The sequence below is a fragment of the Chaetodon auriga genome, chromosome 13, assembly GCF_051107435.1.
Source record: "Chaetodon auriga isolate fChaAug3 chromosome 13, fChaAug3.hap1, whole genome shotgun sequence".
Lineage (NCBI taxonomy): Eukaryota > Metazoa > Chordata > Actinopteri > Chaetodontiformes > Chaetodontidae > Chaetodon > Chaetodon auriga.
In genome coordinates, this window is record NC_135086.1 from 11,649,541 (window position 1) to 11,666,754 (window position 17,214).

Below are 17,214 nucleotides of genomic sequence, written 5' to 3' on the forward strand. Positions count from 1 at the left end.
ATCTCACATACTTGTTTGAGAGTTTGTCATTCTTTTTCAAATAAATGTGGACTTTTAACACCAGGATCCTGTGACTGACGATATGATGAGGAAATGTTGGTGTGATGTATTAAAAGCATTTGCAGTTTTCTTCTAATAACAGCTGAATGTGTGCGATAAGGTCACATTCTTATACAGAGCACTAGATGGCGCTTCGATACCTTGATGAGAACCAAAATGAGCTGATAGTTTTGTCTGAGATGGGACAGTTTCATAAGAAGATGTATTAAATTAAATTAGCAAATCAAATCATGGGCCTAAAATACTCTAATCCTTTTAATGGTTGTAATATATTGTAATGTTGGGAGGTAAAAAAAAGAACAAGCATGATTTACCTCCAAACACTCAGAATTAATTACCACTGATCCTTAAACACACAAACCATTTGAGAACAGCATGCGTATCTCAAAGTCCCGACCAGTTATCCACTAATATGTTCACTCATTTCCCTCTTCGCTGAAGTAGTCTTGAAGGCCTGTTTTGTGCGTGCTTAATTGCATTTTTCCATTCAAACAAAACACCCGAGTGGGCTGACACACTCAAAGAAAATCAAAGTTGTTTCCAGTACACATTTGCTGCTGGCCTGCACATCATTATGGTTACAGAAAGCTCTTAAGTGGGAGTGAAGTGGCTGATGTTGTAGTGCGTAATGGGAAAAACTGTTTATCTCTGTCTGTCATGTAAACACAAAGCAGTTAATCCTGGTAATTTGGGTTAATAACGGCTGCATCTGCCCACTGGCCTGTCATTTTGTTCACATGGTTTTGTGCGCACACACTTTTTCAGATGCTTTTACTCTTTTTTTTTTTTTTTTTTTTTCAGTACCACTCCCTCAGCAGTAATGATTGTCTACACAGTAATCATGTTTCCTGCACTGCCTCTTTATTCATCAATCTCCATTTTAGGAAGATTTTAAAGGGGTGGGGGGTGCTCACAATTGCTAATGGCAGCTGATCTCAACGGCAGATAGAAGAAATGCGCTGGCTCTGTGGCTCATTAGCCCACTGTCAGACGCAGTTAATTGTCCTGGGAATGAGAGGAGGAACGACATACATGGGCTTGTAATTTAGTTATGAGCGTGATAGTGCCTGAGGAGCGCTTGTCAGTATCCCATCTTTGGAGCCCCTAAGCTTGTGGAAAATGGATGTTCAAACCACAGAAAAACCCAGTGACTAATGCACTGAGGACAGCACCACTTACTGAGATACTCCAGCAAGAGTGGGGGTCTGAAGGAAGTGACTGAGACTAGTACAAACATCAGAGAAACGGCGTAAGTCTCATTGAGATCAGATTGCATTTACGACACTACACATGGGTTTAAAAACTCTTCGTTTGACTTGCAAAACCCATAGTCAGCCATTTAATTACTACATAAAGGTACAGACCAGACCTGCCTGCAGTAATTGGAGGGGCCTGACTCTGATGTGATGGGAGACTCAGGAAAACCCTCACTCCAGGGTCGGGCGTCACCTCAATGAAGTCATCCCCCCAGAGACTGTAATTAGATTGAACCATCCCCTCTGCCCCACCACTTCCAAAATAAGCCGTCTTTGTTGTTTCTGGTGGAGGCAGGTGTATTCAGATATCCCCCCACCATCCGGAAATACAGCTCAGATCATTTGGAACAGCTGATGTTAAACAGGCACACCACCAATTTACACTCCTTTACATTTAAAAGGACAGTTTACTCATCAGGAGTAACCTGTACTGTGTGTATTCCATATACACACTCACACATTGATGATGGCAGATTTGGAAAACAAAGGTGATCACCTGGTCATGCAGTGAAACAGGGGGTTCAATGACATTTCGATATGTGGACAAAAGGGCTGATAATCCAACCACCAACCGGGTGATTAATCTAATTGTAAAAATAATAAAAATACATACAGAATACATCTACTCTAGCACCATGCTTAGGTATAATTTTGAGAACGCTGTGGTCAGGTAACAACAACAACACGGCTTTTACTATAGTTTTACTCCATCTGGAGAATGTTGTGCAGGAACATTCAAAAAATGTTCCCACAACCAAAGAACAATGTTCCCAATTCATTTTGGGGACCAGATTTCGCTAGCTGGGTTACTAGTTACTCTGAAGATCAATATTTTAAATACAAAACATATGATCAGCTCATAAAATATGATGCTGTGTTTCAGACTCAACTGCCCAACCGCACAAAGTAGTTTAATTTAGCTGAACCTCAAACAGCTACAACATTAAAATGTTTCTCATACACTGATGCAGCAGGAGTATAACAGGCGCTATGTTGCTATTTTTTCTATTTAAGCAAAGTGATGAATGCAGTACGTTTACTTATAATGGAGTACTTGTAAATTGTGGTATTGCTGCTGTTACTTTAGTAAACCATCTCAGTGCTTCTTCCACCTCTACCTGACCTGAAGAGGTAAGGCTAATTGATTGTTCACCTCGCAGTTATGGGGATATCTAAATGCTGAGCTGTGTGTGATTCACACAGCTGAATCATCTGATGTGAGGCGGTGCTGCAGAATTCCCCACAGGTCTCCATATCAGTCCTGAGTTCAGGATCCTGTCAGGAATGTACCCTCTGTGTTTTTCTCAGGATCTGAATGGCTAGTGAGTCACTGCTGGGCTCACTGATGCTAATACATTGGACTCTGAGAGAAAATCACTCTGAGGAACTTAACAATAAACAATAACGTCCCAGTAAAATGACAAAGGTCCAGTGGCATGTTTGCATTTTATAACTCAGCAGTTCGGCGCGTCCTCGGCATGCCTTTCCACGTTTCTTACAGCAGTGAAGCCACAGATAGGAACAGATAGGGAGTAGAGTGTAATCTTACTGTGGGAGCAATGAAACATGAAGCTTTATAAACAAACAGGAAGTTGACCGTGTGGGGGAGCATGGGAAGTGTGTGAGCTGGCCCTCATTCCTCAGCCTTGAGGAAGGTATGGTATGCGTTTGGGGTGCAAGTATGTCTGTGGAGGAATGCTTGTGGGGGGGATATTGTTGTTAAATCTGGACTAATTTCATTGAACCCACAGAGGTCCATCATAGCTGTCGGATAGCTTATTATGCCAGATTAATCACAGTGATGAACGTCTTTCTTTCTGTTCTTTCCCCACCTCTTTTGGTAATGCACTGACTGTCAATCCAGAAGTTTCTCAACTTTATTTGTGGCTTAACTTTGGCCACTCTAGCCAGTTGGTCTATTGCTTTGGTTCTGACTGACGAATCTTAACTATCATCATCAACTATCAGACGTTCGTGGACCCCAGAGTGACTCCTGATTTTTTTTCTTTTAAAAACAGAATAATGATGAAAAGAAAGACAATGCATGACATAAGACTGAAAATAGAAATGTTTCCTTCAAAGTGCAGCTGTTCATAGCTGTTCATTTACATGCACCTGTTTTGGGAAAAGCAGAGAAGAAAACATGTATAATTGAATCGACTGAATTGTCATCACCTAAGAGTATTTTTGTCCTGTCATCTTCATAAAAACAGCAGATTGTTGACAGAGGTGTGAGTAATGCTCTCAATTGGAGACCCGGTGGCCCTGTGGTGTTCCTGGATCAGCCACATAATCTAATAAATGTGGCACCAGGATTTGTCATCGACCATATTTACACATTAAAGCGACGCTGCCAGCCAGAGTGATCCGATAACGATTGAATCACCTTTGTTTAATGATATTGTTCGATGCTCCGTTTTTATCTCGATGTTGGCTGTTCTCTCCTCTCCTCTTGCCATCCGTCTTAGCTAAACAACATTTGTTTCAATCAATTTCATCCCCTCTCCCTCCTCCCTCCCTCTTTGTTTGCTTTGTTCTCTGGGTGTGTCCCCGTCCAGAAAGACAAATCAGCACTGACCACATCGATTTCATTAGTGAAATTCAACAGAAACGATCATTATATCATTACTCCCATTTGTATGAATGACTTGACTGATCTTGTACTGTGTAACTCACCTCTTACACTCATTATTCACTTGACGTTGTTTGTAAGTTATTTAGTGACACTGTCATTCTGTTTATTCATATTGTAATTTCTACTGCATGTGTGTCCATCCTCTGTTGCTCTATTTAAAGTCTCTTTTTTTCCTTTTTTCTTACATATTCAAGTATGTAAAGAAGGTGTTGCATGTTGGGCACATTATAAATGCACCATCCTTGCTTGTGAACCACTGAACCTTTCCAGGATGCCTCTTTCATACCCAACCATGGTCCTATCACCTGTTACCAATCAACCTGTTTACCTGTGGAAAGTTCCAAACAGGTGTTTTTGGAGCATTCCACAACTTTCCCAGTCTTTAGTTGCTCCTGTCCCAACTTGTTTGAAATGTGTTGCTGCATCAAATTCAGAAGAAGCAGATCTTTACAAAAATCAATGAAGTTGATGAGGTAGAACATTAAATATATTGTCTCGGTGCTGTTTTCAATTGAGTAGATGTCAAAAAGGATTAGCAAATTATCGCATTCTGTTTGTCCCAGCTTGGATTCGGGGTTGTAATGACATTTCCAATATTGCAAAATAGCTTGTTGTCATCAGGTTTTGAGATGAATTGCGTCAGTGTTCCAGATTCCAAATGTGTTTTCTTTTAACACCTCATCAGTAGTTGCAGGTCTGGCCACAGTCGCACTTGTGTAATATTTCCAGCTGAATAACTAGAAGCTATGTGGGGATTTTCAGTACTTTGACTTTGTTGAATTTGACACTGTTGCCATTGACTTTAAGTATAAGCCATAAAAAGGCAGATGGTACCATAATGATTCAACTGAGCGTGGATCAATGTTTGTGCTTGTTGTTCAGCTGGCTCTTACGGTTCAGGCAATAACACATGGATGGGTGCTTTTTACATAATCAAACCATCTCTAGTTAAGTGATTATCATAGTCTGGTTAAACCTGTGACTAACAGCTCATGGCTGTGCAGAGTCACTCTCAGTCAATGGGACCTCCATTACATGTGTTGAGCCAGATTTACCCATTATGGGACACGAGGCTGCAAAAGGGTCCTCCAACCGACCTGAATGACTTTGCCTGAGGTCTTTTCTGCCAGTGGGAGGATCGGCATAGACTCTCTGTCTCCATTAGTCCTCCAAATACACAATTCCCCACATGGTATGCTCTGTGTCCAAAAAACAAAAAATCTGTGGTATATATATATTGCCAGCTTTAGCTCTGTCTTTCGGTGCCACTGCATGTACATCTTTCCAAAAATGGACCTTGACTGTAAGAGCAGGAAGTGGGGGCAAAGATCATGCAGTAGATCTGCATGTGAACTGCCTCCAGGCTTTTCATTTACAGCTTGTATAATGCAGCACTGGAGTTTTGTAAAAGAAAAAAAAAAAAAAAAAAATGTTGTTGGTGTTATATCTCCTTTACTCCTCCATTCCCTTTATCCTCAGTCCAAGTGATTTTCGCTGATATGTTAAAAATGGGACCTTCGAGTTGCCTTGGTCACTCTTGTAGGCTGAAGGACTGAGAGCACATCTGCTCACAGTTTTCAATTTCACTCACAACACTGTGAGCAGCAAAAAAAATGTTTGCTGCTGATACAAATGTTTTTGTATCAGCCCAGCAGACCCGATACTCAGCTAATAAAATAAGTTGCACAGATGTAAAGATGCGTATTAGCATATGCTGACATGAATAATGGAGCAGTGCAATAAGTAGGTTTGTTTATTTAGCTATATGATTAAAAGCAGTCTAAACAATGGGCCTTGAAGTATTTTTGTTTCTTTAATAATTCCTTCCTCTTCCTCTTATGGAAACACAGGGTGATCTGTAGCTGTTTTCCTGCTGCAATCATCCACCACTGGATATTGAATCATCTTCAAAACAAGACTACACTTCAAAAGAATTGCTCACACTTCACCTGCACAATTGTTCCGCTCAAACGATGAAACCAGCATATGTTGAGCGATTGAGACCGTGGCAGGAGTCAAGAACATCAGGTCATATGATGATCCTGTCCCCTCCCCCCGAGGGCCCTCTGGGGATCCTGATGACCAAATGGATGTTTTGTTCTCTTTGTCCTCTCAGGTAGAGTGGAAGAAGGCCTCGCTCTAAATCTACTTTCTGCCTGCCAACTCGCCACATTTTCACACTGCGGGGTCAAATTAGTGACTGTTTCAAAGAGCAGCTCTTTCACTATTGTTTAGTTTTGGCAAATGTGTGATGGCTAATGCTTAGTCAGTGCAATGCTGAATATCCTCTGCAGACCTCCTTGGCTGCTCTCCTCCAGAGCTGGCGTTCATCTCTGATTTTATGATTAAGGTCAAATCTTTACCTGATGTGACGTGATGTGGACTGTTCCTACACAAATGTCCCTTTGTTACTTGACTGTATATCCATACCCACTGGTCTATGCATCTGTTCCACCATTAAGGTCAGGAAAGGACACAGTTTTAATGAAAACAATACTTCTCCAGAAAGTGAGTGTTTTCGATGGAGAATTGGGTGAGTCTGTCGTTACTGCCGCAGCTGAAAGGTCTCTGAGTGGCAGACAAGCTTTGGCATTGGCAAAAGGATTATTCAAGTATTATTCTCTTAAAGTCCTTCCAGGAACACACAACAATGATTAGGTTGTTCTTATTAAAGCTGCTGCTGACCTAATAATAAGGAATTACTGACCCAGTACATTAAACCTGTGTACTGTAATGCAGACAAAAAACACTATGCATTTTATATGAGCAGAAAGATGCAAAAAGGAGCTGGAAAGTACACATATACATATGATTTCTTTTAATTCTAACCTGCTTTAATTTATTGAATTTAATACAATACATGTGAGCATTAAGGCAAGCCCCTCAGACATACTTTGAGTTCAGCTTAACATCAGTAATTCAAGGATAAACTGAAAAGCTTTTGCAAAATGTAGTGGTTGGACTGTTGGTCTATTAAGGATCACCTTAAACTGTGTCAAATATATACTACTATTATTCTATATATTGTACTTATTTTAGCACAAAGAAACTGCATCACCACATTTACCACCCAAACCAAAATCCTGAGAAAACCAACAACATTTAATAAGGAGAAAAATAGAAAATCCAAGAAAACAACAAAGAAAAAAAAGATTTTCTGTTTTAAAATAATACTGAAATTGGACAGCAACATGCGGGAGCCAACCTGGGAGCTCTGGACAACATCATGAAATGAATTTCAGAGACTGGTTAAAACGTTGTGACATGTCGCTCTATTAGCTTCCACACAGTCAACACTGATTACATAACAGACACAACGCAGTTTGCTGGACTGCATCTCTAGCAGGACTGTTGCATATAGATTAACTCATGTCTGTCTATCCACTGCTATCCACAGGTCATGGCTGGCTGACCTTACTGGAATAAGATTGCAGATTAAAACGCTTGTGTTTTCCTCTTGTTTATCTGAATTGATTGCATAACCTTAAAAGACAACCAGTACAATTCCATCTGGTGAATCTTGCAAATACTCTCACTGGAGGTAATTATTATCTCAAATGTGAGAGAATAGGACTTGTAGCACCCTCTAAAGAAAATGTCAATAAACATCTAATTGCATTTTTACTTTAGTAGATTCACATCAAACTCCAATCTGTCAGTCTTTAATTCATCATAACACAAATCAGTTTTACAGGAACTAAATCTAAAAAATGTAGTCTGGAAATAGTTTTCTTTATTTGTTTAAAACAAGATATTTGATCAAAGACGAGTACAAATCTAAGCCAAACATTTAATGCTGCCTTTCAGTACTGGACAATCTGATATACCCCAGTGCCAGAGACACATATATGGTCAGTGCCCCAGCCAGGGTCTCATCTATTGGACTGTAAATCTGGTCTTTTCGTGTCAGCCTTGATCACAAAATGCTTGCGTTCTGTCTGATGCAGAAAAATCAGACTGCACATGTCCTGAGACCCACAACAGTCACTGACTAAAACAAAGCAGACTGGCTCCCCCTGATCTTCCTCTTCCTCTTCCTTCTCAGTTTATTTTTCCCTTAGGAGGAAGTCAGAAATAATTCTTAATGCTAAGTCCGGCACACACTTGGAAAGCTTGGTGAATTCAGTATACTTCAGCAAGCAAGTCTAATATGGCAACAATGCCTCCCTTTGTTCATTTACTCCTGTCTTAAATATTCCTGTCTCAAATGTGCACATCCTTTACAACCATGAAAGCCTTTGTAGGGATGGACACAAAGAGGGCGTATGCTGAGGGGAGGTCCGGGACCCTGCAGGCTCCACCTCCCTGCATAATGTGCCGGGTTCATTGAAATGACTAGACAGCAGAAACACAGCACCACAGAGGCTGCACGGGACTCTGGACAAACTGCTCCGAAGTGGAAGAAAACAGGACTGCACGATGGCTGTTTCTGACTGGTAGAGTCTGAGCCGGGGGACGAAGAGAAGATCCTTTCCTCTGTGCGGAGGCAACGGATGGAAATCATTCGGGAATACAGCCTCCTCTCCTCCTCAGCTGTGGTACCCTGAACTCAGACTACAAAGGGACGTGAGGTCGGGCACTGGTTAAAATGGATACTTTCTTTTCAGAGGTGAGTTGGGCCACTTTCTCTTCACGGGAAACATGTTTTTGCGCTTGTGTTTCTACTTTCAACGTGACTCCTAAAGTCTTTTGGGACCGCGTCGCTCTTTGTTTTGTTTGAGGCTACTATGCGGCGCTGTGCGCGTTTCTGAGCCTGGCTGGTTTCAGATCAGCTTTAACTAACTGTAGCCTCTGTAAATTGTTAGTTAACTTATCAACAAAGTGCAACACCTTTTCCGTATTTACCCTGCTGTGTTTGCGCTCTCTGTGATTATTTCTCAGCCTTTTATATATATATATGTGTATCCCAGACTGGTGGTGGTGTGGCTGCACTGGGCTGGTTTTCAGGATGCAGCTGTAGTGGCAACAAGCCTCAGACACGTTTAAAAACACAATTGCTGTGCATTACCTTTTCTGCCCAGATCATCTAATTACTGGCAAACAAAGACAAACAGGACTCAAAGCACTCACGTGAGAGCATCCCTACCATTCTCTGCCATCAGATTCATTCATTTATCCTCTTTTGTACTTTTATGGCAGAGACTCCAGCCTAGCTGCCTGTAAAAGGAAGCTGACTGTGTGCCCATGTAGGCTGGATGTGTCATCTGTAGATCAGCCCAGACAGCAGCACACTCACTCGCTCAGAGAGGCCATGTAGAGACCGGCTATAGGTCTGATTTGTCATCCTCCTCTGACTCAGAGGGCACACGGAAAGACAGACGGTGTGCGAGTGAGGCGAGTCTCATCCACTCATCGTCCCTCCGCTCACCTCCTCTGTCAACAGCATCAGCAGTACCTGACCCTCAGTGATGTGCTGTGCTGTGACTCGGGGGTGATTATGCTGTTTCTATAGAGGCTGCTCCACACTCTTCCAAGGCGTGTGTATGACACTTTGGAGAAGTTGCAATTAATATTTCTGGTTCCGTACTAACTATTAAAACTAGTGGTCTAATACTTTTTGTTTCCATATTACGAGGATGGGAAAGCACTGAATTCTTTTTGACAACAAAGTAGTTAGACTGAGTAATGTTTCTCTACAAAACACCATCTTTTGTTGACTTCAGTCTAACAATTAAAGCATTAGTCTCCAAAAGCCCATAAAGGTAGAACAATGTACTAAATTCTCAATATTCTGTTATGTAAAACAACCGTGTAGTGAACAGATTTAGATGAACTAAATTTTGGGTCAGCAGAGATCATTGTTGTAATTTGGTGTGTGTCCTTCATCCTGTACCAACTGTGTGAGATTTCCCCAAAGATTAGTTTGAGTTCATCCAGGAGTCTTTTTTTCCTGCTGTGGTTATGTAGCGCATCGCTTCTCATCCTGCGATGAAACCAAAAGTGCTTTCCTGTGTCTTGATCGACAGAATTTATTTGGGAACAACTAAGTTTCTATGTGTCATTTTGGGCAAAGCGTGTCAGTCTGAATGGTGACTGCTGCCATTTGATGCTTTTGCCTTTTTTGTCAAGATATTCAAATGGGATGTCCCATTTTGACCACACCATTGTGACAATATCAGGAGTGGTCATGAATGGGCAGCAGCTGTAGAAAAAAAGCTAAAAAGAGGTATTTGATGTACATTTTCTATGAAAAACAGCCTTCAAATGAATGAATGAATGAACTGTCCTGGTTTTATTTTAAATGACTTTGGGGTCATGGAAAGACGCCAGCGTCCTGAACTCCTCAGTGCGACCAGCGTGGATTTAATTAAGCAGGAATTCTGGAAGTGAAGTAAGATGAAGATTAAACTCAACTCAGTGAAAACAAATGCAGCTGCATAAATTTTAGGCCTCATTGATTACTGTGTACCAGCGAATCAGTCTGATTCTGACAGCTAACATGATGTGGATGTCAACACATGAATGATATGATCTTTTCTAAGCCTTTGCATATAATTTTTAACTACGTTCAGTGATTTATCTCAGTCAGTTTGTGTGGTTCTGATCTACTGTCAGCTTCCTCTTGCCTGTCACAGTTTGTGAGAGTGAATATGGTGACGGGGGTTAGAGATAGTGGCATAGTAAGAGGAGTGGCAGGTACAAGGGGTGTGTGCCCAGAGGAAAGCCCATCCTGTCCATCAGTGTGACCTTTCCTCTCAGGAGTTGACACAACGCCATAAAACCCTCAGCGACGCAGCCTCGACTCCACACCCAATCCGTCCTCTGAATGGATGTGACACTGACACTGAACACACACAAATACCTGAAGTGTGTCACAGATTTCGCCTGTGCCTTCTCACATTTTGGTCATCTTAGACTTATTTCACTAAATATGATCTATATCTGCTGTGTAATCCCACGTAAAGGCGTTTTGTATGCTTGTTTAAAGACAGATTTGTCCCTCTTCCTCCCTTTCATCTCTTCACAGATGAAAACATTGTTCACACAATTCCCACACGGCACAAGCCTTTACATATTTTATGTGTTTGTGAAACATCCTGTTGACGAAGTTGAATCTCAGGTATGTGCATTTCTAAACTTGGTAATCAGTTCCCTTATAGCAGCAGCTGCCACACACAGTAAAGCCACATGAGGACCTTTCCACACCCGTTAACTCCTTCCTTGCATTACAAACCAAATTTGTCTCACTCAGAGACACCCTGACGGAGCGAATCCCAGATTCCCAGCCTTGACCCCTCAAATTCCCGGTCATGGCCGCCTGTCATCCATGCATTGTGGAGCTGTTGTGACGAAGCTTTAGGTTTCACACCATCACCACTACCAACCCCCCCACCCCCCTCACTCACACACACACACACACACACACACACACACACATTCTCCCCCATGCTGAAACATCCCTCGTAGCCCTGTGTGCTGTTTATGTCTGGATCTTTGAAGTCGGAGCCGTGGATCGGCATGCTCGGTAAGCATTCTGCGTTGAAATGGGTAACGTGAGAAAGGCCAACCTGCTCCAGAGGGTGGACTATTTTTCTATTCGGGGTCTTTCTACCCAGTTGTCACTTCCTCCAGCTGCCACTTTAGAGAGCTGAGAATCTTCTGTCCTCACTTCCAGCCATGCAGACGGCTGATGGAGCAAGGAAGGAAGTCAGGAAGTAAAGTTAGGATGTAAGGAAGGAAGGAAGGGTGCAGAAATGGCAAATGCATCCTGCATTCCTTTGAATTTCTTCTCCCTTGACTTGTAATTAAGCTTGAAGTGGTTACTGTGTGCATTATCACATCCAATTAGGGGACTTTCAAACAATGCTGTAGAGTCTTGAAGCTGTGGTGAATCAACAGCGCTGGTTATTTATGAACAAACAGAGGGAGGTATTATTAAGGCAGTGGTTTATGTGTGCGTCAGCAGAACTCCTGCAGCTTTGGTACAGTCTGGAGGTGGTTTAATCTGTCACAAGAGTGCTAGGACTAATTACCAACAGGCATTGTCTGACCACACACCAAATAACATGGATAATCCTTCGTCATAATGGCACAGACGCCTGGTGTTAGGGGAGGTGGTTTAGGTTTGGAAACCACTGCTCATGATAAGAATTTGGTGAATTTTCCATTTTAACAACATTTGTCCATTTTAAGTCTGCTTTGAAACTAGAATCAACTGTTTGCAATAGTAGTCTGAATCTTCCCTTTTCGCCTCGCTGGCTTGTGTTTGCATTTCTTGTGTCTCTATCAGTAACCTGACCCCGGCCAATCAGCCAGCGGACCGTCACATGGAGGGCTCAGTGCTGTGATAACCTCCTGCTGACACCACGCTGTTGACTTTAGCTTTATCAACATCACTACATCACCAAGCTTTTCAGACAAAGCTCTCTGTGTTTGTAGGGATTAAAGGAAAAGCACGTCTTCATACTAATAACAAACAATGCAGCGCTGGAGCTTGTCTATTAGCTCATGATGATGGACAAACAGTGGCAGAAGAGTTTTGACAACTTTTTTCATGGAGTAAATTGATCTTTTGAGAAATGTGCTTTATCTCTTTCTTGCAGAGGGTGAGATGAGAAGATTGATACCACTCCTGAAGTTATGAATAAATGGTTATTGCCGTATAGTTCATAGCATAACCTTACAGTTAGCTTAGCATAAAGACTGGAGATGTGGAAACAGCTAGCCTGTCTCTGTGTGAAGATATTATGAAGGTAATTTAAGTGACCCTTAAAGCAATGAAAACAGAAGGGGTCTATGCTTGAAAAAACACTATAATTTTGCAAAATATTATGTCCTATATCACTAATACGGTAGAATTCAATACTGTAGATAAGAAAATGTACATGGTTTAAATGTTCATTTTCAACCCTACTTTGGTCAGGCTAACCCTTTCCCCTTATTTCCAGTTTACTGTTCCTTAAACACCCTTCTTCCTTAATGACTTTCACTGATAGCCTGATTCTAGTCTGCAAATCCTGTTCGTTACACTCCCTCCAGTCACATAGTGCTCAGCAGAAGATTGTCATGTAATGTTTTATATTCACAAGACACAGCTTATAAAAACACGTTGCATTCGGTCTACTCTCCAACACCCATCCTTCCTGCCCTCCCTGTGTGTCTGTGTGTGTGTGTGTGTGTGTGTGTGTGTGTGTGTGTGTGTGTGTGTGTGTGTGTGTGCGTGTGTGTGTGCGTGTGCGTATTGGGGCAATCCCGGGTGTGTCATTCTCTGAAATATAAATCACCCCAGGCATTTGGGCGAATCACAACTTTTTTGCCACCTCAACAAGGTTATGATGAAAGAGAACACCCTCAACCACTGTCTGAGAAACCTGAGAATTGAAAGTGTCATGAAGAAGTCATTGCACAGTCACGTAGAGCTACATCAGGATGGTTTGACGTACTCGCAGTGATCAGAGTAAAAACAACAGGTACATAGAAAAGTGGCTTTTGTGTACAAAGGAGTTAAGAAAAACAGCTATTTAAGAGGAGGAAGCTGTTTATTTTAATTTCCCAATCTAGTCCATAGTAAACACTTTAAATTTCATTGAAGGAATAGTTTGACATTTTTGGAAATAGGCATCCATTTGCTGTTTCACAGGGCTTAATGCTGGGCTAATTCTGGCTAACCTAAGCTAAGCAACCGCTAGCTGTAGCCTCATATTTAGCCTATAGTTATAAGAGTGACATCAATCTCAGGTGTGGTGTCTCTTCTTCATGTACACCTTCAGTGGGTGAATCTGGGCTTTACACCCAATCAAACCCGACAATCCACAAACACAACAATTATTTTTTATACCGGATTGGCCAGCAGCGTGTTTGTGCATCAGGATTCTTACATGTAGAAGATTGATCTGTCCTTTATCTGTTAAGCAGCTGTTTATCGCTGCGCTCCCCGCACACAATAAACGTCTGTCGGCCTTCACCTTGGCTGCGCTACCTGACAAACACTGTGAGCTGGTAATCAGAGTCGCTTAAATCCTCTCAGTTCGGAGGTCTCGTCTGGCAGCTTAATAACAGCCAACCTGTGATTACTGCTCCCGGCCCAGATGTTGACTTTCCTTTTTTAGCCCCCTATGATTACTGCGCACAGAGGCAGCCTATTACTGCATGGAGTGTGTTTCTCTACACTCACTTGCCTGTATATTACATTTTCCTTAGGGTGTAAGTTCCACACATCGCAGGGGAATATAGCCTACATTAAAAAACATTTTTAAAAAAGCAGTAAAACTGTTGACTCCCTCGTGATGAGGTTACTGCTACAGTTGTAATTTCAGGACTAATTGCATGACGAACGCCCCGCCGGGCCTAAGTACACATCCCACACTGCGTGACTGCCATGGCCTGAGGAGCCCAACTGGCACCTTGGTGCTTAACAGAAGCAAACAACACAGCATGGCACAATCCACAGTCATGACCTGTTAGCTTTCCCATCCACTCCCAGTTTGTTTTATTAGACATGAGTGTGTGTGTGGTTTGGCCTGAGGTAGTTTGTGGGATCATACACTTTGATACTGAGACTCTTATGAGGAGGAATGTTCCGTGTTTTCAAGACTCTACATATGTTTATCTCTCCCACTTGAACCCACATCCTCAATCCTCTGGCAGAATATAAAAATAATCCCCACATTCCCCCGGAAGAGGGAACATTTCTTTGTCTTTTTGTCATTGTTCAGCCATTCCCAGAAAGAGGCGCATCAGCACTGTGTGAACTTTAAAATGCTGCACGACCTCATATGTACATCTCTGGTGTGTCCAGTCGTTTGGGCCGCAGTTACATCATCCTGACCACCAGAGCTCCCTCCCTCTGTACCATTATAAATTAAGAGCTTTAAATGTGATGTGTGTGCATGTGCAGCTGGTGACGCAGCTCCTGAGAGTAGTGGGTGGAGGCTGCTGTGAGAATATTGGAAGTAGCTGCATTATTTTCATCAGTCATCATTTTCATTATTGATTTATGTCCTGACTCGTGTTGTTGTTGTTATTGTTGTTGTTGTTTTAGGGCTGTGTGTGTCTAAATGTATTGATGCAAGTCTACAACATGAGAAAACAATGACAAATACCCAGAATACATCCCAATATAACCAATTATATGAGTCATTACATTGATATAGATTTGTATTTTGTCATCTAATTAATCAATCATTTGTGTTAGAGGTACAACACACACCCAAAATTATGAACTATGTAAGACAGGAGGGTCCCTGTGAGTCATAATGATCATTGTGTGACAGTGTGAGATGAGAGCAAAGGTCAAAAGCAAAGTAGCGGGTCACCCAGTGATGGCTCCACTCAACCCTAACAACCACTGCCCCACTGGCCGTGCCCCAGATGTCTCACGTGGTCAAACACACACATCCTCCGTCTCTGACAGCCCTGACTGAGCAGCATTCCTGAAATATCTCTGGCATTCCTGCTGTGTGACCCCATAACAGTCCACAGATGAGTACAGAGAGGGCACATATATAGATGGCAGACAGGAGGAGGAATGTGCCAGGTGGCTCTGCAGATATTCAAAGTCACGAAGCTTAGCCGATAATCCAATCAAACGGGCAGTAATAATAATATTATTTGCTGCCTCTTCGTCCCATTTTGTTGTTTAGAGAAGTATCATAACCCTGAGCACAGGATCAGACTGGTACTTTGATCAGTGTAGAACAGTAGTGGAAGGAAAATATGTTCACACAGGATAAGGCTGTAAACCAGGACACTGTGCCAGGAGTCTGTGGCGGAGTGTCAAGTGTTCCTCTTCTTTTTGTTGTGCTCCTGAAGACATAATTTGTTATGCAAATTCTCTTCAATGTACTCATTAGCAACATGGCAGATTAGCTACATGAGATGATGGTGGGGGAGGTGCTTTTTAACTCCCCCAGACAGACAGACAGACAGACAGACAGCAGACACGCACACTCCACCAAACACACCCAGACACATAAACACAAAAACCTGCACGCTTTGTTTGCAGTGAATGTTGTGACTTGGTTGTTCCATTTAGTATGTTAATGAAGACAGTTTAAAAGACAGTGATGACAGCAAATTGCGGCTGCGTTGCATGTGTTTGACTTCCATTAACCCAGTGACACAGTTGCATTTAGAACGTCATCACGTCAGACCCTCTGCTGCAACAGAAACAGTCTTTTAATATGAAAATCGAGCACAGGTTGCCTCAATGTTGACCGTTCAGGCTGCTGCCTCCAGGCCATCCTTCTTTAAGTCTGTTTATAGCTTCCTCATTGGGGGGGGGGGGGTGTCAGGCTGCTCCTTGGAGTCAAGAACAATTGATGAACTGCACCCTCCACCCTTTGCCCCCCTTTTTCACCGAGTGGGGGAAGCCCTGTTCCCCATGGGACTCCTCCTCCTCCATTAGCTAATTTCTGATCAGCTGCTCCCTCCATCATTAATTCATAGGTCTTCCAGCACAGATGCTGAAGGGTTGCCTTTAATCATCTGATTTCTCCTCCCGGCCCGTCACACACCCCACCCTTACCCGCCCTTGCCCCATACTGGCTGTGGGCATCGGCTGCAGAGCGTGCAGCAGGCTGGCAGACGTTACAGGAACAAAGAAACAATGAAATGTAAAGGGGGTATGCAGAAGCACACTTGCACTCAAATCACTCAAAGACTCAGCTCAGCAATTACATGCAACGTGATGAGCCGGGTGACTGTGGCCTGATGGTTACAGAAGCTAGCATGTTGCCAGAGGGCTGCATGACTGAATGCGTGGAAAGTTGGTGCAAGAAATTTCCCTCTTGAGAAAGAAGCTTAACCTCAGTGGAGCTGCTCAGCAGAAGAAAAGAAAACACAAAAATGCCAACAAAGATCAAGCTGAGTGAAAATGCTGCTGTAACAAGATAAGAAATAACTGTCTTGCTTTATTTGTAATGTGAAATTATATCCAGTAAGTTTCAGCTGAGGTTTTGCAGGCTGTACAGCTTTTGCCTGACTGGAGAGCTTGTGGCCAAAGACCCAGAGCGACCTTTGCCCAGATTCTCCTCCCAGCTGCACTCAGCCCATTTGTTTAATCTCACCAGCTACTTGGTGGATTCGTCCTCATTCCATTCACTCAGCATTCAGGAGATTTGATTTCAATCCCTGAATTTGGCTCACTTTTGATGGGACAAAGCAATAAACTCCTGCATTGTTACCTGTTTTCTTTTTTCCCCTGGCTACATACATTCCTCTTTCTTTATTAATTCTTTGCATATATCCATTACAACCAAATTTCAAATGCAAAATATTAACTTTTTCAGCCACAAAAGAAAGAATCGACTAACCAGCTGACCT

The 17,214-nt window shown here is 42.4% G+C and overlaps 1 protein-coding gene across 1 annotated transcript in view; it reads left to right on the plus strand.

The window, feature by feature from the left end:
* Positions 1-8,316: 8,316 nt before the first annotated feature.
* Positions 8,317-17,214, plus strand: part of myo10l3 (myosin X, like 3) — a 55,901-nt gene continuing 47,003 nt past the window's right edge. The window contains exon 1 of the mRNA XM_076746802.1: positions 8,317-8,560. Within this exon, the coding sequence (XP_076602917.1) occupies positions 8,540-8,560 (21 nt within the window). The 5' untranslated portion in view covers positions 8,317-8,539. The remainder of the gene's footprint in view (positions 8,561-17,214) is intronic.